Raw genomic sequence first — 25,101 nt, forward strand, 5'->3', positions numbered from 1 at the left:
CTTTCGTCTAATCATGTGTCCATCTATGAAAATCGGTAAAAAAAATGATTGGAGCCCTATTAAGAGTGTTACCATACATACCCTCATAATTACCCCACACTAAGGATTGATTTCACTAAGGGAATTTTTAATTTTAACCTATGACATATGATGGACAACATTTCCAACAGCCTGTGAACTATGTCTAAACATCGTAAGCTAATCCACACATCCCTTGCTTCAGCGAACTCTTGTTCGTCGAATTAAGCGAGTAAATTATGCCTGGAAAGTGTGCGTTCTAACTGGAGATTAGTCAAATCAAGGTTCCACTGTACCATAATAAGCAAGAAGTTTTACTGTACACATATTGTCCTTGAAACTTTTATCTGCCATGGCTGACAGTTTTTTATCACCATTTTTTTATGAGAGTTTCAGGGGTTAATTTTATGTGACATAATACCACTTGTAGCAGGATTATTTTTAATACACAAGGATATCACAATAATGGGATACATCTATGATAAAATCTTTGGAGCAGTATAGGGACCAAACCAGCATCCTGGGTAACCCCCAGTTGCACACCTTAACCCATGAACCATGGTATGCTAAAGGTTATTTAACCTGGGATAACCCAACCACTAGGACTGGATGGAAGAGTGAATCTCACTTTTTGCAGGTCAACTTTCAATCCCCAACTATTCAAGTGGTTGGACACCATTCCTTTCCCAAATCCTTACCCTCATATCTCTTCCAAGTGCTATATAGTCATAATGGCTTAGCACTTTCTCCTGATCATCCCATTACCTGGGATCTGCCCAATTCCACTGGGATTCTGAAACTAGGTGCCGCCAGATTCCAAGTGGATTCGGGTGGATCCCAGGTTAAATAACATTCAGCATATTGTGGTCCAATGGTTAAGGCGCACGTCTGGGGTTACCCAAAATGTTGGTTTAATCCCTGTTCTGCTCCAAAAAAATTCTATTTTGTTAAAATTAAAGGTACATATATAGCAATGTTTAACAAATTTCCAGTAGATGTGATTTTTAAACTTTTCTTTAAAAGTAAATTGTATTCTTTTGGAGCTAACAAACATAATTGCTTCTTAAGACAGGGTTATACTGGCCCATAGTTAGGTTATAGTACTGTCAAGGCAGTTAAAAACATTCTGCACCAGTGCAACAGTGAACTTTACAAACTGTTTTTGTCAGGTTATTCTGGTACTAGGCAGATGCTTATGAATATTTAATCCAACCCAGAATGTAGCCAAAAAATGCATTTTCATAAAATTAAAGTTTTTCCAAGTGCTACTGTCAGCATCTCGCTCTGCCAAACACCACCATAATTAATGGCTCCCTTAGGTCTCTTCCCTCAAACATCACCAGGTGGCAGCACTTGCATCACAACAAAGTGCTCCCTTCCCTGTCTATTCAGCATCTTCAATATTCCTGACAGACTTGTCCTAGTGACATGTTATATGAGCAGGGAAAAACCTGTGTGATACAGTATATTTAGGATCAAAAGCTGCAGTATTACTTTACCTTACCCAACTTTTGCCTAACCTCTACATTTCTATTCATGTGTTTTACTTTTGATTAATCAAACTGGATTAATTGTGGATAAACTTGTCTGTGGTTTCCTTCATAGAGAGAGAGAACCTAACATTTAAATTATAAATACGGTAACAAATAACATGTTGTATTTTTAGGTATCATCTGAGACTCTGAGTGGGGTTACAGAAGAAATTCGTACCTCCCATATGTGTGCTCAGCTATGCTCACTCATGAAGGCTCAACTACTGAAGACTTACGAAGAAGTTGTCTTTCGTTTTGGTGGACATTTTGATATGAGTCTTATGCAGGCATGTCAGGTGAGATATCCTTTCCAGCTATTCTTGGTTGTGTGCATATTTATCTGCTTGTATTATTGTGTCAAATTTACATTCCGTATCCCTGTAAACAATGAAAAATATGGATATAAATTTTCATCACCTAATCCTTTATCATATCTCTTAAAAGCTGTACTTCATATAGAATTTGTATATCAAGCACTTTAATTTTCTGTATCCTGAGGACTTGCACATATTTGCATGTTTTTGTTAATTGGCTGGTGGATGATTTTAGCTGACACTTGAGACAACCTTAAAGATGTATTAGCTAGAAATGTTCATTGCTTCTCAAGTTTTTTTGGTCTTAAGCTTTTGCATAAAGGTTGTGACCCACGCAGTTCAAATATTTTTATTTTTTTTATGCAAACTTTAGTAATATTTTGATCTTCGTGATTCATTATTATTATTTCAACTTCTTTGTGTGTTGTCTTGCTGTGCAGTTCCTGATTGCATTGTTAAACAATTCTTGTAATGTAGAAAAGTTTTAACTTCCTGAACACAAACCATCAACATGTCCTGATGCATTCCAGTGAACTATTGACTGAACATGTGCCAAACATGACAGGGAGCTTATCACACCCTGGAAAACTGCTTTAAATCCCTCCCATATTATGAATCATCTTTGGGTATATAGTTTGTGGGTAATGAGTATGTTTTATTTAGGAATGTAGAGACTTTACGATATCTGTTTTGTCCACATCCTCGTCCTTGTCTTAGGTTCAGAGTTCTTTAGAATTGAGAAATGTTCAAATGCTGTAGTTAAGAAGTTACTGATTTCAGCTACTAATCGTACCTACGAATGCTGCTTTTTAAGTGCCCAATCCTTAAGCCTTAATATACAGAGAAGGCAGTATATATTATGATTAGATTCATCTGTGTATGTGGGTGCATTGATCCATAATCATGCTGGGTAACCCAAACTGAGTGCAGACCATTCATTGGAAATAATCCAGCTCGAATTTTGTGCTGACCATCATATAGTGAACCGCCCACCGTTCTTGTTCCCTACTCAAAAACCACTTGTTTCACTTGCCTCTGAGCAGGGTTGGAGTCTGGAGGACGTCTCGGGGTGCGGTGTGTAAGACTGCTGTGTAACCAGATCTCATGTGCGTATATGCCACCCATAACCCTTATTAGTTAATTATAAGAGACGTGTGAATGATCAGATTTAACATAGCATGGAAAAGTTGTGTGAGAGAAAAACCTGTTATGGTGCCAGAAGTAATAATAGTATCTGGACAATGTTGAAATTGCAAAATCTGAATGCAAATAAAGATCTGCGAGTCATAAGTTTTAGGGATCCCATCGCAAAATTTCAGTGCATAAACATAGGAAATAATGCAAATGGGATACTGGGATTTCTGGAATTATTAACAATAAGACACGTAATGTTATTCTTCAGCTTTGTAATTGCCCTTGTTACCCTATTTAGATTATGCAGTTAAGTTTCATACTATAAAATGAACATAAATTCAATTGAATGCATATTGAGAAGCATGACAGAGAAGAATCCTTATGAAGAGATATTAAAAAGCTTAATATACACTCACTAGGATGACAAAGAGTTAGGAGGACGGGGGGTTACATGACTATATAAAAAGTAATATAAATAAGGCTTTAAATAAATCAACACAAAACGGAACATGAAACAGTAGATATATATTAAGTAAGGTTAGATTCAGGAAAGACCTGAGTAAATGCTGGTTTAGTAATAGGGTTGATTGCAAATTATTGGGTAATATAATAGACGTGTAAGCAGTGGACTGTTTTAATTGTTGATTAGACACACATATGAATGACTTTGGTAGATATAAATAGGAGCTACCTCATATGAGCCAATAAACCTTCTCTAAGTTTCTTTTATTCTCATGTTCATAAGATCATAATTTATGACCCTATTATACAAGGGACAAGACTTTTTTAGTTTTTGGACATTAGGTGCATAATTCAGACTATGAATACAAGGAATAACTAAAATCAAAATGGAGAACAGTTTAAAAGATTTTAATATCATTACATTCAACTCTGTTGGATTTAAACCCCAAATATGTGTATACATGAAAGAGATTTTTGGTAAAGAAGTTATACTTGTTCTACACGAGCACTGACTAAAATTTTATGAATTTGAAAACTTTACCAAAATACAGTAGTAGATTTTTTTTGTATATATATGTATATATACAGTACTGTATATATATTGCTAGCACTGAAGTGTATGATGACTGATCAGGTTCAGGAAAACCCTATGGCAGTACTGCTATCCTATGCTATAACTACATGCAATGTAAAATCGGTCATATCTGTATCAGTGTGTAACACTGTACAGCATATGTCTCAAATGGTGCTTGGCAGCATTCGATCATGTATGCATAAATGCTTTGTTTCACCAGCAATAGCAACTGTGTAAACAGATTCATATAGAGATATTTCCTAGCTGAAATATCTCAGTTGGGCAATTAATATCATGATGCCAACTTCATAGTGGTAATTTATTTTAATTCAGATTTTTCAAGACAACCAGTGTATTTAAATTTATTTTAGTGTATGTATGGGCACTGGAAATTTATATAATATTGAATTTTATGCTGAATTTAATATTAAACTTAGCTCTGAGACGATGTGAGGGGTAGGTCTCATATTCATCATTTCTCACTGATAATGATCTAATTGGTCACAGCTGTGAGTATAAGACTACAAGTGATGGCGTCAATTTTTTCGGGCATCTTCATGTCACTGCCACCTTCAATATTTCTCACTTGCAAGTTGCTGCTAGTGAGAATAGTTTTCTCCTGTTGGTAACAAGAATAGGTTAATGCCCCTGGGCTCTATGAATCATGTTGTTGCCATGTTTCTGGTTGTAAATAGAGGACTGAGCTTGTTAAATCCTATTTTGTGATTGATATGGAGCAGTGTGGTCAGTTTGCCCCAGCAAACCTTGCTGCCCATTTAGCAAGTAGGGATGAAATTGTATCTCAGGTTTACGAGTCTGCGTTTTATGTTGAGGGATACAAAGCTCTTTCTTCCACAGCCTGGATAGCTTCTCTGCACTGGCTGCTCCTTGGAAATGCTGATTACTTACTCTTGTCAAGGTCCATTGGCATCTTGTAGTCAGGGGGGCCAGTTTCTCTGCTGTCCCATCTGAGTGGATTACAGGTATTATCTCCGTGCAGATAACTTCGTCTTGGCCCTCTTCAGTAATGAATGGGATTTTGCAAGTTCAAATCATTGCTTTTCTTGGTTAAAGACATTCCTTAGGACAAGTATTCATAAGAAATTACCTGAATAAAAGGCTGGTGCAGGTTTTAATACATGTTTAATTTGTGTAGCATGGATGTGTGTGTGTGCCCGTCATTTACCAAGACTGCTTGCCAAGTTCATGGGATACAAATTTTTTTAATGAAGGTTAATGCAAAAGTAAAAATTGCCTACTCAAAATGCATAATGATAAGAAACATTTAACCCTGAAGCCAAAGTTAGAGGAACACTGTTGCCTGTAACTAACACAGAACCATTTGTTGTTCAGAATTATTCTGGATTATGAGAAGTGATTGTAAATATAATATACAGTAATATGTAAGAGAAAGAAGCATATACTCAATAAGGTAAGTTCAATTGCTTTATTATTCTGCAAATGGGATGTTTCCCCTTTCATAAACTTTCATAATGTGTTGAGCTGACCAACAATACATTTATATTTTACAAATGCAGGTCAATGATCAGTGATATTTACCTTCTTATAATGCAGGATCCTGAAGGTGCTCATGGAGAGTTCAAAGAGAACTTGCAGAGTGAAAATAAAGAAAACATTCCAATTTTCATAGCTGAAGATCTTGTTAATGAAAACAAATCTGTACCTCTGACACAGGTGAGATCGTTTTGTATATAATTTAGTTGTTGACCTTAGTTTTACATAAGTTAACATAGTTTGCCTTTGATCTTAAAGGTCGTGTTATAGTGCTTTGCTATTGGCTAACATGGACGCAATAGGTATAGTGTTAACCTCGGAAATTCAAATAATATTATTAAATCCTTAATTTGGATTTGGGACAAAACTGGAGTTTTATATAATTGGTCTTATTTGCCTGTTTATCACACCATTTTAGAGAAGTTTTAAACTATTGATAAAACATTTAAACAAATAATATATGAAATTGTATTTTGCTATTTAATAATGATTTTTTTATTAAAACTGAAGACAGTAAGAACTCACTAATTCAGGCTTGAGTAATCTAGAGCTCTGGCTAATTTGATCCAAATCAAGTAATAATTTTTGTTTGCCTAATTCAGACAGAAATTCGAGTTCTGGTGTTTTTTCTTTGGTCGTTTCTGAATCGGCATCTTAATACTGTTGCCTCTATCATTCAGCCATTGATGGAGTTGCTTTTGTTGAAGATCAGCGTCGATTCTTCCTTGGTGGCATTCCACAAGTTGCCTCATATGTTTTTTTAACTTCTGGCCTGTTTTCTAGCTCTTCTCCTAACCTTCTTGGTCTCCAGATCGAGTGTTGATTTTTCCTTCTTCCCATCAGTTCTCAGTCATATCTTCGATCCACGAGACCTTTTTCAAGGTTGCATTTTTGCTGGCCCTCTCCCATTTTCCGGGGTGGGGAGCATCATTCTCTGCTCCGGAAGCAGGGGCTCTGTTTCTTTGGCCCTGGGGAGTAGTTATTCATTTGCTGCCCTCTCCTTTTCTGGGAAAGAATGAGACAGTTGGCTTCAGTTACTGATTCATGGTTTCTCTAGCTGGGGGTTTCATCTGTTGTTATACCCGGTAATTGCCATTCATCGCTAACCTGCGCCCCTCCTGTACTGCTTCATGGGACGCATTGTTTGCCGATCCTGTTTTTTTTTTTTTTTATTCCTGGTTCCAAGGTTTGTTTTCCTCATGTTGGCTGTAGTCATTAAAGCTGGCCAGCCTGCAGTCTAGTTTTGGGCCCATGGTATTCAGAACTCTGCAGCTCTGGCCACAGTGTTTTCTAATGTCTTGGGCTGAAATCCAGGCTCTAAGGTTTTGGAAGGCTGTCAAGGACTTGGTGGCTCATTACCTGGTCAGCTTTCCTGGTCCCCATTGGACTTGCGTTGTTCTTAGTCAGGTTTCCCATCTAGGCTTCTTTTCTTCGCTGGTCTAATTCTTTACTCTTTCCCTTCCAGGTAAGTCTTGGTTTCCTTATTTTCAGTACCTAGCTAGCTACAGAGAACCACCATTTGGCCTTTCCAGAAACCAAGCATTGATTGTAATGAAATTACTTTTTCTTGTTGGACCACAGTGGCTCCCTGGTTCCTTTGCCCTCCCCCCTTCCAAATACAATGGTTGATGCTTTTAGGCTTCAAACTGAGGACTTGTTGATATAATAATAATTATTTATTTAAGCAAAAGTATATAGGTAAGATACAAGAACAGTGAAGGATTTATAGGTAAGACAAGTACAATACCTACAACCACTAATACGCACATCTTCTGGGGGTGCTGCCACCTAATGGTGGCTAGCTGTAACTAGGAGGTTTCAAACTTACTACTTGCTCGGTCATTTGCAGGGTCACTTGCTTGTTCAGTTTTCATTTCTCTGTGAAACGTGCATTTGTCTGTTGGCTTCACTTACTTTGTGGATGTTCTTGATGAAGGTGGTCATAACAATCCACTCCCCAGGTTCTGGCGCTATTGTCTGGTAGGCTATTAATTAAGGACTCGTGGGGCCGATGTGTGTGTGGAGCTATCTCTGTATGGAGCCACAGAGGCCCAATCAGAAAGAAGCATTACATTCGATGCTGGTCTTTTTTGGTGATTGCTTCCTTGTATCTGGAGCGACATTGAATTATTACGAGGCGATCTTGTGGGAAGACGTATATTATTATTATTTTATGTTGTTTGGAAATGCTGTACTTAAGAAGTTGCACTTCATTTGAAACAAAAAAGTCGGATGAATGCAGTGGGCATGATTCTAACACTCAAATTTTTTAATGCTAGACTGTAAGCCTTTTTATGTATCTAGTTCATCTAAATCTTGTCCTATGGATTTTGCACAGAGCAGGGAGTGTGTTAGGTAATGCAAAAGAAATATAGTTTGTAATTCACTTTTAATTTATTGAGAAATGTAATAGTGCAGTTCAGTAATGGATTTAAAGAGCAGAAATGCTTTTATATTCAGAATTAAAAGAAACACATAGGTGTGAATAAAATGCAGTATTTTGCAAAGGAAAATATGTCTGAATGAATACAGATCTAAAATTATAGCAGCAATAGCACATTAAAATTGTATTCATATGGTTAAAAGCTGCAAAAGTAATGTCTTGTAATAATTCAATTTAAAAAATTGTATTATGCATCATCGAAGAAGCAACAGTTGTATGCATATTGCACTTTTTTATTCTTTCGTGTTAGTACAGTACTTAGTTTTTAAGCTCTGATTTGTATTTTTTAGGAAACTCCACAGTTAATAAGGCCAGAGGCAGAAGCATTGGTAATCGAAAATCAAGAAAAACAAGATATGGAAGAGGAGAAAAAGAATATGGAAAATGAAGTTGAGAATGTTACAGAACTTATGCAATGTATTTCCCCAGTCATGACTTCACCAACAACAAATGGCAGCCTGACATCTAATAATGGAAATGATTGTGAGGTCACAAACAAAAATATAACAGCAAGTGACTCTGCAAATGATGATTTAATTAATGCTATTATTGCTAGTGCTGTTGCATCAGTCAATGGAGAGGTTACTGCTGCCAGCATTAAGACGAGTGGTCGTGAAGTAGCTGTCAGTCCAACAGAAGGTCAGTATTATCTGTTATACAAGCACTTCTTTCTTCAAAACTACCAAAATATTTTTCAATGTTAAATATTATATTGTTATCAAAAAATGAAGCTATGGCTTGATTATCTCCTTTTTCCAAAAAATGGCCAACTTTTTCAAACTCCATTCACAGTGGAATTCTTAAAGATTTTGATAGTTTTGAAAAAGAAGTCAGAAATTACTCCTGCTTGCTCTCTTTTCAGTATATAACCATAGCATTGCGAGTCTTAGTGTTTTTTATATATTCCTTCACCCCATGGAAGTCTCGGTCAAAATAAGTTATCAAAGTCGTTTTATATCATTGTCAGAAAATGTTAGGATTATAAAGTTTTATTGCATCTCGACCCTAAAATATTTCTAAATCAAATTATGACAATTCTCAATAAAAGCATTTTTGGAAATTTTTTAGCAAATGCATATAACATAGGTTCTTAATATGCAAAGAAAGTTTTTATAGGTTCTTAATATGCAAAGAAAGTTTTTATATATTTTGTTGAAAGTTATGGAATCCCTTTACGTGGACTAATGTTTGTGAAGAATATGGTATGTGTACGTTACATTACACGAGATCTCAACTTTTAATTAGATTTAATTTTCCTAAAAACATTAATTGAAATATGCAATGATATTTAAAGTGATAGGCTGTATTATATATACTGTAAGGCCCTTATACCATAACAAATCATTATATTTATATATAGCATAGCCACCATAATAAATCATTTGGTAAGAATAAAAGCATTTATAAATTTTCTGTTTGTCTATTTGTATTTCTAATGTTTATCAAAAGCCAATTATTTTGTTATTACAATATAAAGATGCCTTTATATGATGATTTACTGCAATCAATGCTGAAGCAGTACACAAGTAAAAATGAGGTTAATTAATGCTTGTACAAATATATTATAGGGCAGCGTGTATGATAAATAGATTATTAGAAATATAAACATGCCTTCCTTCCAACCCATGAAATGGGAAATAAAACAATGGTGATTGTCCCATTTAGTAGTAAGGATGTTCTCTTTTGAGCATATTTGGGTTAGGAAACTCAAAACATTGTTCAGTGTATGTCAGGTAGGCTGCTCCATTATTTACAAAATTGCATATCATATTGATATTTTTCAGTGGTAGAACGGATTAATTTTATTTCCATTATTTTAAATGGGGAAATTCGTTTCGAAAGACGAGCGTTTCATATGACGAGCTAGGTGCCGGAACGGATTAAATTCGTTAATCGAAGTTCCACTGTATTACTTTAGTGAAAGATGCCCATTATACATGTTTATGTGCATGATAATCAAAATAATAGTTATCATAAAGAACGTCTTGTGATACACAGTGTATCAGAAAGTTTAATTCAAACCTTTTCCACATGCTGCTTTCCTAGGTTGTGGACTAGCACTTGGGAACTGTCTTCCAAGCTCTGAGCCAGACGGTGAGAATGATTCTGTGTAGTTTTGTGGAGTAGTAGATCTTTGGGATCTTAGATAATTTGTTCACATAGCATTTTATTAATTTATTATGGATTGTCTAGAAGTATTTATTATACCTGTTGATTGAATATAGGTGATATGTAAAGAACTGACATACATTCTGCTGACCTTTTCTCACATCTTGTCCCATTCAAGTCTTATTCTGGCACGCTCTTGGAAATTCAACCATAACAGCTATGTAAGTTTGCTAAATACCAACTCAGTATGTGGATGAGAAATGAGCCTATAATATATTATAAAAATATGTGGTCAATGGTAAACAAATTAAAGAATATAGTGAAAATGTGAAAAACATGATGTATGTGGCTAGTTGTGTGGTAGCTAATTAGATTAGGTAAGAAAAAAGCATCCAGAGGCTAAGTTAGGAAGGAACCTTCATACGAATATGCACAGCTCTTGGAGTGTCATGAATTGAGATTCCAGTTTTATTTGTATAATCTCAGACTACCAAGTTCAAACTTCTACCACAATATCCATTAATGTAGCACACACATGAACATACATATGCAGTACCAGCAAGGAACCTGCACCTTGTGAACTGCAAATTTTTATTTGGGAAAGTCTAGAGAATTTCCTCAAGATTAGTACCAGAAACTTAAGCAAGGACACGAAGACTGGCTAGGGTGATCATCCTAACAATGCTAGAAAGAGACAAGAACCAGAGGATACATGATTGTAATATATTGTACAGGATACTGAGGGGGGAAGGCAAGATGAACAGGGATAATCTTTTTCAAATTAAAAATAACAAAGGGATAAAGGATGAAATTGAAGACACAGATGAGCTAAATGGATATAAAAACATCCAGTACTTATTTGGAACAAGAGTGATGATCAAGTGAAATGAACTAGCAGTGTAGGTGCTGAAGGCAAACATCATTCACCGCCTTAAAAATAGATATAATTGAGGCATGTGCCTAGAGCTACCGAGTTTTAAGGCTCTGTTAAATCTTAACTTCACACTGTAGCTGTACATTTACATTTTTCCTACCACAGAAGGAACTAGAGGAGGAGGAGGAGGAGGAGGGGCTGACTTTCAACAGGTAGAATTCACCAACTGCTCCAACTACAAATCCTTAACCCTTGCACTGCTCACCTATTTTCGGCAAAAACATCTTGGTGCAATTGTCAAGGACATATTTTTGTTATTTTTACAAATGTTCAGGTAAATTTAATGTCAAAATGTTTCCAAAGTCAACTATTTCCATTTCAAAACACAAATAGTAATGAAAACATTAAAAAACATTAAAATATAGCCAAATTAAAAAACAAAAAGCACAACTCTCTGAGCGCCTAAAGGCGCTTTGCGCAGTGCAGTGGTTAAACACTATAAGGGACAACTACAGGACAGCCATGTTAGCACCAAGCCCCACACAATGAATATTAGAGAAACAAACCTGTAATGAGGCTGCTGCTTGATAAGCCTCATGTCTAGAAGAAGGCCTAGCAAGAACAGACCCAGTGAACACAAACATTGCAAGCCACAGAGTGGAAGGTATCACCCACCAAATCAGCAACATGGTGGAGACAATGAATGACCATCAACATGTAACAGTGGTGATAGACATCCCTCAAACTCGCAAGTAGCGAGTGTGGGCTCAGTGGGTTAATCCATAATGAGCCACACCAAAGACCTGCGGGGCTTGCCAGGACCTAAAGTTAAGGACCATCAGGACACCCAGACACTAGGGATGCTTCGGGCTAAACATGGTGATGAAGGGCATCAGTGGCATGCCTGCCACATTTTTCCGCGACCTTTCTTCGTCTTCATGCTCTGCACCTTACTGGGTTACACCTCAGCTCTGTTGTCTTTCATTTTCCCATACCCAGAGCTTGTCTGTAGAAACCGGCACCCTGACTCTACAAGATCATCATAATCATTACTGCCTTCGCTACCTCGCATTGTTCCCCGCAACATCCTCACTCATTTATGCTATGCTTTGACAGTTACCACCTCAGGATGGCCCTGTTCCCTTTCACCACCTTCCTTTTCTTGTAAGGTCTTAATTGCAAGATTCCCTCTCAGTTGACATTTGCAATATCTCCTCATGTCATTCCAACCTTGCCCCCCAATAGAGGATCCAATGTGGAAAGTTTTGCAAGGTCTTGACCTCACATGGTGAAGGCTAATACCTCTCCTTCTGTTATAAAGGGTCTTTTCCTTGAACACTTTTGTTCCATCCTGTCCTCAGGGAGGAGATACCCCTGGAGGTAATACCTTCAAAACCATTATGTAATTGGTGCTATTATCTACTCCCTGTCCATGGTTAAGTAGGTTAAGGTATGGTTAGGTTATCTGTTCCTCACACACTCCATTGCACTATTCACAGATAGGTCTAAGTCTGCTGACAGTGTTGGCTACTCCATTGTTTTTCCTGACCAAACCTATATATGCTGGATGCCCCTGTAGACTCATCTTCAGAGCAAAACTTCATGCAATTTTGTATGCGCTTTGTCAGCTGCTTTTCTGATGTCAATATTCCTTTGTCATTGCGGTTGATTCTGATAGTGTTCTTTTGGCTCTGGAGTCATTTAACCCTTTGCATCCTGTGGTAGTCAAAATTTAACAGTGTTTCTTATCTCTAGCAGATTTAAGACAGTTGATTTTTGCTGGGTTCCTAGCCATATTCGTGCTGACCTTAATGAATGTGCAAACACTGCCTCTAAGGAGACCAGTCTCACTTGTCCTATATCCCTAAAAGACATTCCTTGTTCAACTTGATACCCAGTCACTAATTCCTTAATCTACGGATGTTGGCAGGGTTATTGATGCCTTCTTTTGATAATTATTTAATTTAAATTTTGTAATATTACAAATATCAGTTGGTGCAAAATTTTCTGACATTTTTAATGTTTTTGTTGATATTCAAAGACACTAGTCTGTATTGTTTTAGAATTTTTGCAGTTAAAATTCAGAATGTGACTGGAAGAAAAATTATACAGCTTTACTTTTGGCATTAAAATTTGATCGCAGTTTTATAAAATTGCTCAATGTTTTGCAAAATACAACCAAAACTGGTACTTTTTCAATTATAGACAATAAATATTGTGTTTCAACTTTTCTCCCAGTTTTACTGACCATTGACCAAGACTTGAAGTTGATCATGCTATTTTTACTCTATCTCAAAAGACAATTAGTCCCATACCAGCCCATCCTCTCGAGTTGCTGCAATAGACAGTAAACAATGTACTAAAACACCCAGACCTTACCTAATCAAGTGCCCCATACATAGAAAATCTGAATGTTTGAGCCACTATGATTCCTAGCATAGTATGTACAGTACATCATATTTTGTCAGTTGTGGATTTTGATGTCAAGATGCGATGTATAGTATTATTCGAGAGGACAGGTTGCCCACACACATGTATACAGGTACATTGATATATGCAAAAATGTATACAATGTATATATTGATGCTTGATTGCTTGTCAGTAGCTAAAATATGTGTAGTTATTCATGCTGTGTAGGAATGTTTGAATGAATTATAAATATCAAATAATTAGTAATGTCACCTCAAGTTGTCTCAGGATAAAATGTAAATGAGTCTGTGTCCTTTGATGTAAGCAGCTATAGAGAACTTGGGCCAAATACATTATTGCTTGCTAGCTAGTCACAGAACTAAGAAAACAGTTTCTGAGCCAGTGTTGATACCAGTTCATCTGCTCAAGGAAAAAAAATGAGTATTTACGTGAACTGGGTGTCAGTTGTTTACACTGGGAATCGAACTTGAGCCAGCAGATTGTCACCCCTAACCATTTTGTGACCACGACTCATTACTTTTTATACAAGTTGTATTTTAATTATTGTTGACTAAGGGGTGAAAATATATTTGATTTATAGTTGTGCAGTAGTCATATTTCACATTGACTTAGGAGACTGCCATAATCCATAGCAGCACATAAAGCATTACTATTTTGAGATACATTTTGCTTACTGTAAACTCATTTAAGATTACAAATCAAAGCAAATAGAATGAAGCATATGATCTACTGTATATTTTTCCAGGTACAGTACAGAATGTATTTATTTTGTTGCAATAACTGCAGTAGTGAGTGCTTATTACTGTTGGTCTTTTTCAGGTTTTCTGGTATTGGAAGCTGCTCCTGATAGTCATAAATTTAAGCTGACAATGTTTCAGCCAACTGATCCGCCACATTTCTATAGAACAGTTCGCAAAGAAATGAAGTTGTTAACAACATCCCTCCCTCCAGGCATCTGGGTCAGAGGCTATGAGGATAGAATGGTAAGGTATTTCATTTCAAGAATTACTTAAATTTTGTGGCGCCCTTTGTTTTTGTTGACAAATACACACACACACACAATTACAGTATTTGTGTTTGTATTTACTCGAGTTTGTAAGCTATACTTTATTATGTTGTCATCAAATAAATAATAAATTTCAACATATACTACTGTATGTACTTCTATTTCCATCTGTTTGATGTATTCTTAAATTATTGTGCTGTATATGATGTTTGTTTATTATTCTTATGTAAATTTATTCCATGTTTTATGCTGAAACATAATAAAATGGTTTCTAGGGTTACAAAATAGTTACACAAACCATTTTGAATTAGAGAGTCAGTTTTATGATAACAGAAATATTGTAGGGTTTTAATCAATACTGTACACTGAAAGCATCCTCAGGGTACCATATGAAAACCAAGAAAACTATGGATTTAAGAAACTGCCTTTGGCTCTGTTTTTCATGCTTTGCTTTACCACTCACATGTCAACTCATCTTCACTCGCCTATTATTTTGTCTTATATTGGCCTCATTTTCCCTGCATGTATTAGTCTCGATTTTATAGGTGCTCAGGATGGGCTGAAATGTCGCTTTCATTTAATTTATGTGGGTTGATTATTTATGTATTAGTATACATTACCCAAGGAGTGCTGGAATTTTAGTAGTAAAAAGATCTATGCTAGCAGTTTTCCTACCTGTTGGTCCTGTAGTCTTGCCTACAATTGTCTGTATTTTTATGAGAGCCATCTAAACTGGCACACACACAACTTCTGCACATATTCTTTGCTAACGTTTTGACCAGGTAGTTTCATCAATTTTACTGGACAGTGTCTTAGAAAAATTGTCAACTTCAGACCTGTTTTAACAGCATTATCAGGTAGATAAGAAACAAATTGGATCTATGCTCAAAAACAATTTGCTATACTATTCTTTTGAAGGGTTCCACTTTAGCACTTTATTTTTCACCATAGATTTTCCTCCTCTTAATTTCACACTTCTTTTTAAATTTGTGAAGCCAGCCAGACTTTCTCTAAAATTCTGATTTCCCAAGTTAAGAGCACATCTCTACTGGGATTTGATTTGCTCACTGCCAAACAGGCACTCCCAAAGTATGTTACTGAATAAACCACTTTAAAATGTCTTAATGTAGATCCACATACTAGTACTGTACTTTGATTGTTTTATCTCAAGTTTTACAATCACTGCTTTTTCTGTATTTTGTTTCTTTATATCTGTCAGAGTTCTAGAGTTGATACTGAATGATCCTGTAGTCACTTTACTCTTCACACTCCCTAAGTTTTCTTAATATAATTAGCCTTCTCTAACATGTTTTGATATTTCCTTTGCCTCTTCTGACTCGTCTGACTATTAATGTGTGAAAGTTCTTGAGTAATGCGATATCACTTCATGCAGCACAGAAAAAGGAACATTGCTGAGATGCTTCCAGTTATAGCACACTATGGCCATTACAGATGCTAAACAAAATTACACATACAAACTGCATTAAACAATTTCTAGTAACACTGCTTGTATAGTAAACATTAAATAAATAAATTAAGCTGTCTTTTTATTAATATTTACTTAGTCATGAGATTTGTAAATACTGTAATAAGACAAAATATGAAATTGTGGGTATGTCTATACCAAGTCAGTAATAAGTCATGTTGGTCTAACAGACACATTATTCCATTACAGTATATCAAAATTTATTTTCATTTTACAATTCTTTTCATCCCATTGAGGAATTTATTGAGAGCTATTGTTCTATTGAGTTGTACCTGTAAAGTATGTTGAATGCTCTTATACATTTATTTAAATTATGTTTTAATTAAATGTACTACAAACTAGTTATTATATACTTATTTTACTTTCATGACAGGATCTCTACTCAGTCATGATTCGAGGACCGGAACGAACTCCATATGAAGATGGCCTCTTCTTTTTTGACTTCCAGTTATCGGCAGACTACCCACGTGCTCCCCCACTTTGTCATTATGTTACTTACTGCTCTGACAAACTCAATCCAAACCTGTATGAGGATGGGAAGGTAGGCAGTTCTGGGATTAACAGTCTAACTTTTGGTTTTCTAAACTACATTTTCCATTTAAAATTTGTATTTTTCATTACAAATATGAATGTAATTCTTTTATATAATGAAGCAGATATCTGGTCATCTACCATACACATAATTTATAAACAATTTTATTCGTTAATAAATTTTAATCAAAACATCAATGTCACATACTGTACCTCATTTTCAAATGTATTCTTAACTGACTGAAAGCTGATCAGTATGAGTTTATAAAATACAGGCTATGTATAATTAATCCATTTATGTACACTGAACAATCCTTCAGTTCTTGGTTCACAGCAAGGGATGGCTCAACATTCACATTGTGCTATTTTTTGGCTTAAAATAAATATAAAATATATATATATATATATATATATATATATATATATATATATATATATATATATATATATATATATATAATATATTATATATATTATATATATATATATATATATATATATATATATATATATATATATATATATATATATATATATATATATAATATATTATATATATTATATATATATATATATATATATATATATATATATATATATATATATATATATATATATATATATATATATATAATAAAACAACAACTAAGGATAACCTGTATACAGTACTTCCTAATCAAATTTTGTACATTGGGCTGCACTAAAAGTAGAGAATTATTACCTAATACTTTTACTGATATACAGTAGTATTTTATGGTAATTATCTTAAACCATGTGAAACCTTTCTTTTGCAGGTTTGTGTATCTCTTCTTGGTACATGGAGTGGCAAAGGCACAGAGGTGTGGACAAGCCAAAGTAATCTTCTTCAGGTCATCATTTCTATACAGGGTTAGTGTCAGTTGCATTATTTGCTTGATCAGTGACCTCTTTGGTTTTGTGAAGAGAACCGCCACACGCAGACAAACCATTACTATAGATATTGTTTAGCTCATGATGAACCACTCATCATGAACTGCTAAACTTTCCCGACAACATTATAAATTATAGGCTGGGAAATAAGTTTAGCAAGCAAGGTAATTTTTTACATTGTCCCAGTATATTGAAATATTTACTGTTATATAAATTTGAGCCAAAATAAAAATATGAATATATTGTACAGTATTTATGTGTGTATAGTTTTGTTTTTGTGAATATTTGATAAAAAAAAAGTATCTTCCTTTGTAGGTTTGATCCTAGTGAGTGAACCATACTTCAATGAAGCTGGATATGAGCGTCAGAAAGGTACACAGCAGGGACGGGAAAACTCGCGCATGTACAATGAAATGGTAGTCCTTAAACTTATTCAGGCTATGGCAAAAGTGATCCAGGCACCACCTGATATCTTTAAAAATGAAATTATTCATCATTTTCATATGAAAGCCTTTCGGTAAGTTTGTTCCCTGCTCATGAACCTTTAATTTCAAAAGACAAATAAACACCTTGTAACAACGTGATGTATATTCCTCTTTAGATCTTCCTTAATCTTCATTTGCATGTGTTTTTATTTAATTGCCTAAACTCTCTCTAACTGGCATTTACTTTTTATATACAGTACCTATAAATTACTACTGTCATTCACATACACAAAAGCAATATAAAATAAAGTGAATAATTGTAACTATCGTCTACCTGCAGACAAGTACAGAGGTTGGAGTGCTGGCTTGAAATATCTGAGAATTACAATATCTGTCACCCACTCTCACCAACAACACCCACTACCTTCAGAGAAATACATAAATCAGGTACAGTACTTATTTTATCTTTTACCTTTGGCAGCAGAAAAAAAATAAAAAATTATACTGTTTTTTCGGTGCATTGTAAGCACACATTTTTCAAAAGGTTATTTGTGAACATGGTATTAGGAAGAGTAAGCACAACAATGCTTCATTATCACTTAAGCCCTTTACCAAGTAATTTTAACATTTAAAACTAACCAATCTGAATAACCATGCTGTCTTAGTTCTGTATACATTGCATGTAAATTATCTAGATATCCTATAGAGAAAAATACTACATTGATTCCTAATGGTGGAAGTTGAGAGTCAGGAAGACTACTATAATTTGGTTTGATTGCTTTATTATATCAGGCTACTTTACAATGCAAAGGATATTTATATATGTTAATACCTTTTCTGTGGGGAGCCCCAGAGGCTCCTGAAGCTATCTGAACTGATATGTGCTGTAATAGTGTGGGGTCATCAGTCACAAGTCCTTTTGCCTACCAGGGGACCACAAGCCAGAACCTGGCCCCCCTCAGAGCCAGGGAGGGCACCATTGCAGGGAGCAATGGCCTATGAGCATTTTACATTTAAAGTATGTCATAATTGCTTCGCCAGGGAAGGGCATCCAGAAAGATAGGTGAAACAAAACAGACCACAATCAGCCTACATCCAAAAAGAGCAAAAGAACTTCTCCAGAAAGAAAACAAACAAGCAACACTTCATCCAACTGCCACGCCTGCTCGCTAGTGCTACCCCTGGGAGCCAGCAGCCCACCACCCCTGTTCTTGAACTGATGTGCTGGCAGTCAGATCGGTCACCTATGACCTCAAGTTCCTGTTTTGGATTTTTGCCTTGTGTGGCTGTTCCAGCTGTGTGTGTGGTGTGGTGGCCAGGTGTCTTAGTGTACAAGAGCAAGCAGTATGCACCTTGGGTGACCTTCCCTAGGTGCTCCGTAAGTACTGCCCTTGCGTGTCAGGGTTATCTTCCCTGGGGTATTTTGGAATCACTCTGTTTGGGCACTTCGTCGCTTGACGTTGTCTTCGCCCTTGGGGTACGTCAGGTGTCTTGGGCTTTCAGTCTTGCCTCAGGTCGGGGAGTGTTATTGGCTGGGATGAGCGCATTGCAGCTGGCGCAACTAGTTTTACTTCAATGTAGCGGCTGATGTTAGGGCCCATGCAGGAATATCCCTGCAAAAAAATAAAGTTAGGCCAGGGGCGCATCATGTGCTGTGTCCGGTGGTGGCTTTACGTCGCTACCTGTGGGCCACTGGTTCAGTGACGGTGTACTCGCTCTGGGTGGATTCAGTTTCCCCTGGTTACCTGTTCCAGAGCTTGTGGTTCTCAGGTTGTTCGCAGTGTAATTAAGTCTAGCCAGCCTGCGGTCTACCCTTGTGCCCATGATGTGAGTAAGTATGCTGCTCTTGCAGCTGTCTTTGGTAACGAGTCTTTGGTTGACATTTGGATGCTGGGGTTTTGGAAGTTGAACAGGGTAATGGCCGCCAGCTGTCTCGTGAACGTCCCGGGCCCTCTACGGCCTTGTGTTGCATTGGGGAGCCTGTCGCAGCCGTCAGTTCCTACTTCTCCTTGAGACCTGCTGTGCTGCTGCCTCCTGGGCAAGTCCATGTTTTTACTTATCTGTGGGTAGTTAGCTTCGGGGAGCCAACGGGTCTCCCCACAGAAAACCAGCGTTGAATGTAATGACATGTCATTTTCTGGGTGAGCCCCGGAGGTTCTCTGACACCTTCCCTCCCCCTCCTGTTGGTGGTCTTCATTGTTCAAGAACTGGGGTGGTGGGATGCCGGCCTAGAGGGTGAGGGGGGGGGCGCTAACTAGCGGGAGTGCTAGTTGGATGAAGTGTTGCTTGTTTGTTTTCTTTTCGGGAGAGTTTGTTTGAACTTTTTGGACGTAGGTCACAATTTTCACCAGATTGTGGTCTGTTTTGTTTTGCCCACCTTTCTGGGTGCCCTTCTCGGTTGATGGCAATTATGACATATTTTAAATGTAAAGTGCTCATTGGCTATTACTTCCTGCGCCTCTCTGAGGAGGCCAGGTTCTGGCTCATGGTCCCTGGTAGGCAAAAGGACTCCTGTGACTGATGACCCCAAATTAATACTGTATAGCATATATCAGTTCGGATAGCTTCAGGGAGCCTCTGGGGCTCGCCCAGAAAATGGTGTTTCATTACATTCAACGCTTTATTTTTTGTTTCCCTCAGATACCAGTACCAAAGTTGAACTGCCAGAATTTCCACTTATTCCAGCTTCTAAAGGTTTTTGTATTACATTACGGAAAACCCTTCAGCAGTTTAAGGGCATTCTGGAGTCTGTAGGAGTGTCAACAGATCATCAAGCTGCTCCTGGTTTTAGTATAGCAGATATGAAGCTGCCCACAACATCGGTGGTCACAGGAAACATTGAAACTAAAGTTACTAAAGCTGCCTCTGTCAAGACAGAAGCAGATAATATTGTTGGTCATAACTCGTAGCTATTGTCCAATTCTAGCCCATCTATCCCAGTTATTATTAATGTATTTATTAATGTTAATATTCAGTGCCTGTGCGGGTTGTGGTGTTCGTTAAGTTTTGCAAGTTGTGGACAATGTCAGATTCCGGTCCTCTACAGTAATAAGTTAGATATTTTCCCTTTTTGTAATGAATCTAAAAGGAGATGATATATTGCCATCCCAACTAAGATTTTTTTATTCCAAAGATTATATGTAACTTGTACCAAAACGTTCATTTTATGTACACAGCTCTCTTGACAAACTTTTGTAATAATTTATCCTTTTTTTATATATATATAATACATTTTTTGGTGTAGTTTATAAATATTATCACATGTCATTGTTAATATTTATTAATCAAATGAGTTTCATATAAACATTCTCCTTATAATTTCACATTTCATTTCATTTCTTCTACATAGCTTCTTTTACAATTAGCGTATCTTTGCTTTGTTTACTATCCCAGTACCTTTTGTTGCTGCAAAAATAAATAAGTTTTAAGAATTTGAAGAGATTACATTGTCATAAATCTTTTCTCCTCTTTATGTATGAAAAGAATAATTTTAATGGCTTTGCTGTCCAAATGAGGCATACCCTAACCATCCTCTTAAGGTGGATTATGGAGTGATGTTTATGAAGACAAATATATTTGTCGTGAACTTAATGGTACTGTATTGGTGCACTTTCCTTTGCAAAGGAACTGGGATATTTCTAGTGTTTCTAAACAAAGTATTTTATGTTTACAGTATTGTACAGTTATTCGTTTACTCCCAAATAATTTGTTAACTTCGAAAATCAATCAATTTTTCTTTAATAGATTCTTTTCAAAGTGCCTCTTTTTTTTTTTTTTTGTTTTTTTTTAGTATTGCCTTGATCATCTATGCTATTTAATACATACTATCTTGCTGGATCTTTGACTTTGTATATCTTTTATGGTATTCATAGTGTGATTCCTGAGAGATTTTTGGCTAATTTTGCAAGGCTATAGATGATCAGGATACAGATTTGTAAGTAATGTTTTGTTTTACTATCAGCAATAGTTGTCAGGAAGATTACTGTATTCAACACTTTGTGTTTCTTTACTGCTTTGCTCCTGTAAATATGATAATGAGAATCTCGAAAGCTCAGTTGGCTTCAGAATTTTATAAATGTTGAAAATGATAGAAACTGTGGAGAGAACGTACTTCTCATCATGAAGCCAGTCCTATGCAGTACAAGATCCAGCTGGAATCACCCTCAATGTAAGTTCAACTTTATAAAGCAAAATATGTTTCGTTGTATTTCATTACGTGTTAACCTTAAACAAATTGAGTAATATTTCTGAGCACCACTAGTTCTATTATAATGTTGCCATGAACTAGTTTTTATGCTGGGTCTTATGATATATTAGAAACTTTAAAATATTTTATAGTTTTATTATGTGTTATACTGTCTTACTTGTTGGATATCTTCTGTTTTTATTTGCAAATGATGCACTCCATATTCACCTCATGTATGAGTATTTCCAGCTAGTAATGGCAGCATGTAGCTTCATAAACAAAATTTGTATGTATTAGGACTGTGTTTGGTAAACAAATTAAATGTTCCTTTCTTGTTTGCTTCCTGTAATTACTTAAAAACAAGCACCACAGCCAAAGCTAGTCATTGTTGCATGTCATTATTGTTCATAATATGCCTGAGGAAAATGGGATATTACTGACTGGAAAAGGGCTAGGGGGAATTCCTAAGGCTAATTATTGAGCTCCGAATCTGTTGTTTAACATTATATGCTTCTACACAACTGCACTGACATGTTGCACCTGTAGGGTTATGGGACGTACACTGGAATGGAAGGGGACAGGTGACAAGTGTAATATATGTTAGGGAGGAACAAGAAGCTGAAAAATAAAATAGATCAGTTTTATTACTTACATTTTGCTATTGTTTTTATTGAGTGATTTGTGAGTAAAGCTTATTTCTTAAGAGATTTTTTTGTTGTTAAAAGAATGTGGAGAGAGATGTGGGTATCCACTCCTTCCCTCGTTCCCTCATCCCAGTGGTAATAAATATGTTATGTGGCCGCTTAGTTACTATCAATCGAACAATTCTTGCAGTTATGTAATCTGTAATTGTGTTCATTAAACTAGTTAATATTTCATTTGGAGAAAGATTTGTTATAATTTGAAAAGAAATATGCAAGAAAGGAGCTTTGCTAGTGTGCAAATTTTTTTCTTGGTTAAAAAAAATAGAGGAAATGTAAGAGGTATAATTTTATTTGCATAGTTTGGGGTATAAAGTGCACCTTTAGACTTGAAGAAAATAGTGAAGAGTACAATTTACAATTTGCTGTACTATATTTCATTTAAACTGAGAAATATTTAGTCTTTATGATAAAAATAGATTATTGTTAAAAATACGTAAGTAAAAATGTTACCTTGAAAAGAAAATGATGGAAAAGCAAAATGAAATTACTGAATATTCTTTTAAGTGTAAATAAAAAATAAAAGAATACTGTATTAACAATTATGCATTGAAGTAAAGTTACAAAAAAATCATTTGGTAATGTTATTGCATTTTAATGAAAAACATAATAATAAGTGGTTCGTACTAGTGGCTTGAATCAAAGATGGGAGGGAGAGTTGAGCAGGTATGCTTGGTTCATACAGCAAATGGCTGGAATTCAACTCGCTCCTCATCCTTCCCAATATCAGGGTTTTATGGCTCCTGTTCCGTACCACCACATCTGAAAGGTTCGGTTTGCTGCTTATAGGTGCTAACAACTTTAGTTTGGAGCATTGCCTAAATGATGTATGTAAAGTGTTAAAGTAAATGGCCAAGAATTCAGTTACCAGAATGCAATGAAAAACGTTTACAGTAAAATTTATTTTAGGGGAGTAGTATTGGTAGAGGATCATGTGATTAATATTTACAGCGTAAGTATTATCAATATTGTTTAAAATCCTCTTTGATCATTACACTGAACTTGCCATGTTAATCAATCCACATGAAAATCCATTCATTTAAAAAATTAACTGGCCAACGAATATTATGCTCCGTTTATTTCAGTATAAGAATTCCACCTTAGTATAGTATATATCGTATATTGCTACAAAAGTGGCAGCTGTTGTAAGTGATTATGCCAGTATAGGTATAAAAAAAAAATATTCATTATTTTGATTTCCAGCAGTTATTCCTGTATTAGAATTTGCCTAATACTTGTAGCTGACTGGTATTGTTTAATTCCAAAATACATAGAGTGGCTCATTACATATTTGCATTTATTTTGCTGTGGATCACATCACAATTGATTCACTTGCCACATCATATTTTGAGATCCAGATTAATTTTTGTTCAACTCTCTTTGCTCTGTGGTAAAAATTGGCAGTTTTATTTTGGGGATGTTTTTCATATTTTCAATACAACGGAAAGCCAGAATATATTTCTTACACTGACCTTCATATAGGTGGTGGCTCAGTATGCCCCAGTACTAAGAGCAGCAATTTGGTTAAATGTTGAACAATATACTGCAGTTTTGCAAGTTCTAAAATAAGATAGTAATGTTTTGGAAGGTAAGAATAATGCCGAGAAAGTATAGAAAAATAAATAAATAAGAGTTCATGTATACCCAAAAATCTTTCATTACTGTATAACAGTACTTTATTATTTGGCAAGGAACACAGTTTGCTAATTGTTCTAAAACAAATTACAAAAAAATTATTATATTCAAATGAATAAATAACAGTTGTTCAACCTGGTTCTACCTGTTTTTAATTTTTTTTTTTATAGTGATGGTTATTTTTTTAGTTTAGGAACAGTGAGGTTTATTATTTAATGTATTTGGTTTTTGTTACTCATATTGGTTTTGTTCTGCTAATTCCTGTTCAGAAATAAGTGCATCATTAAAATGAAAGTTTGGCAAGTCAATACTTAATGTTTTCCAATCTTCAACTCTTGCTTTCATTAACTAACCTCAATTGGCATTCTGTTGCCCATCATATTCTAGTCAGTTTTCTCTCAAGTGGACATAATAAGTCAAACTGTTATTGAGATTCAACTGATTAATACATTTACTGAATGACATTAATAAATATGTATATAAATGTATACAAATGTCCACTTGGGAATGTTACAGTAAGAGTGCACTTTCACATTCAAATATTGTGTATGTGTATCCTAATGGTTTAGCAAGTATATTTCTATGCACAATAACAATTTTTAAGAGTTGATATTGTATGTAAGGGAGGTTGTACGAGATGAATGAGAAGTGTGTTGAGGTATTTGGGAACAGACTTTTATTGGTCATTGTTGTGATAATATATTATTGGCTTAAGTGTTCTCTACTTGATTATCATAAATGAAATAAATTTTCTCACTTTTCCTAGTTAATTTATGTAAATTAAGTGATCTGATATATCATCACTGTTGATTATATA

The 25,101-nt window shown here is 35.5% G+C and overlaps 1 protein-coding gene across 9 annotated transcripts in view; it reads left to right on the forward strand.

Annotated features, from left to right (window-relative positions):
* LOC123760630 ((E3-independent) E2 ubiquitin-conjugating enzyme UBE2O) overlaps nt 1–23,223 on the forward strand; it is a 68,820-nt gene extending 45,597 nt beyond the window's left edge. For 5 of the 9 annotated variants that reach the window (XM_045746366.2, XM_045746370.2, XM_045746369.2 and 2 more), the window contains 10 exons: nt 1,685–1,846; nt 5,610–5,729; nt 8,283–8,631; nt 10,039–10,086; nt 14,225–14,388; nt 16,271–16,438; nt 17,223–17,316; nt 17,653–17,854; nt 18,103–18,209; nt 20,403–20,811. In XM_045746366.2, coding sequence (XP_045602322.2) covers nt 1,685–1,846; nt 5,610–5,729; nt 8,283–8,631; nt 10,039–10,086; nt 14,225–14,388; nt 16,271–16,438; nt 17,223–17,316; nt 17,653–17,854; nt 18,103–18,209; nt 20,403–20,671 — 1,683 coding nt within the window. In that variant the 3' untranslated portion in view covers nt 20,672–20,811. Of the gene's footprint in view, nt 1–1,684; nt 1,847–5,609; nt 5,730–8,282; nt 8,632–10,038; nt 10,087–14,224; nt 14,389–16,270; nt 16,439–17,222; nt 17,317–17,652; nt 17,855–18,102; nt 18,210–20,402 lie in introns of all 9 variants that reach the window. The other 4 variants (XM_045746368.2, XM_069328292.1, XM_069328290.1 and 1 more) reach the window with 3 other exon arrangements.
* The last annotated feature ends 1,878 nt before the right edge of the window (nt 23,224–25,101 follow it).

This window comes from Procambarus clarkii, chromosome 21 (genome assembly GCF_040958095.1).
Source record: "Procambarus clarkii isolate CNS0578487 chromosome 21, FALCON_Pclarkii_2.0, whole genome shotgun sequence".
Classification (NCBI taxonomy): Eukaryota; Metazoa; Arthropoda; class Malacostraca; order Decapoda; family Cambaridae; genus Procambarus; species Procambarus clarkii.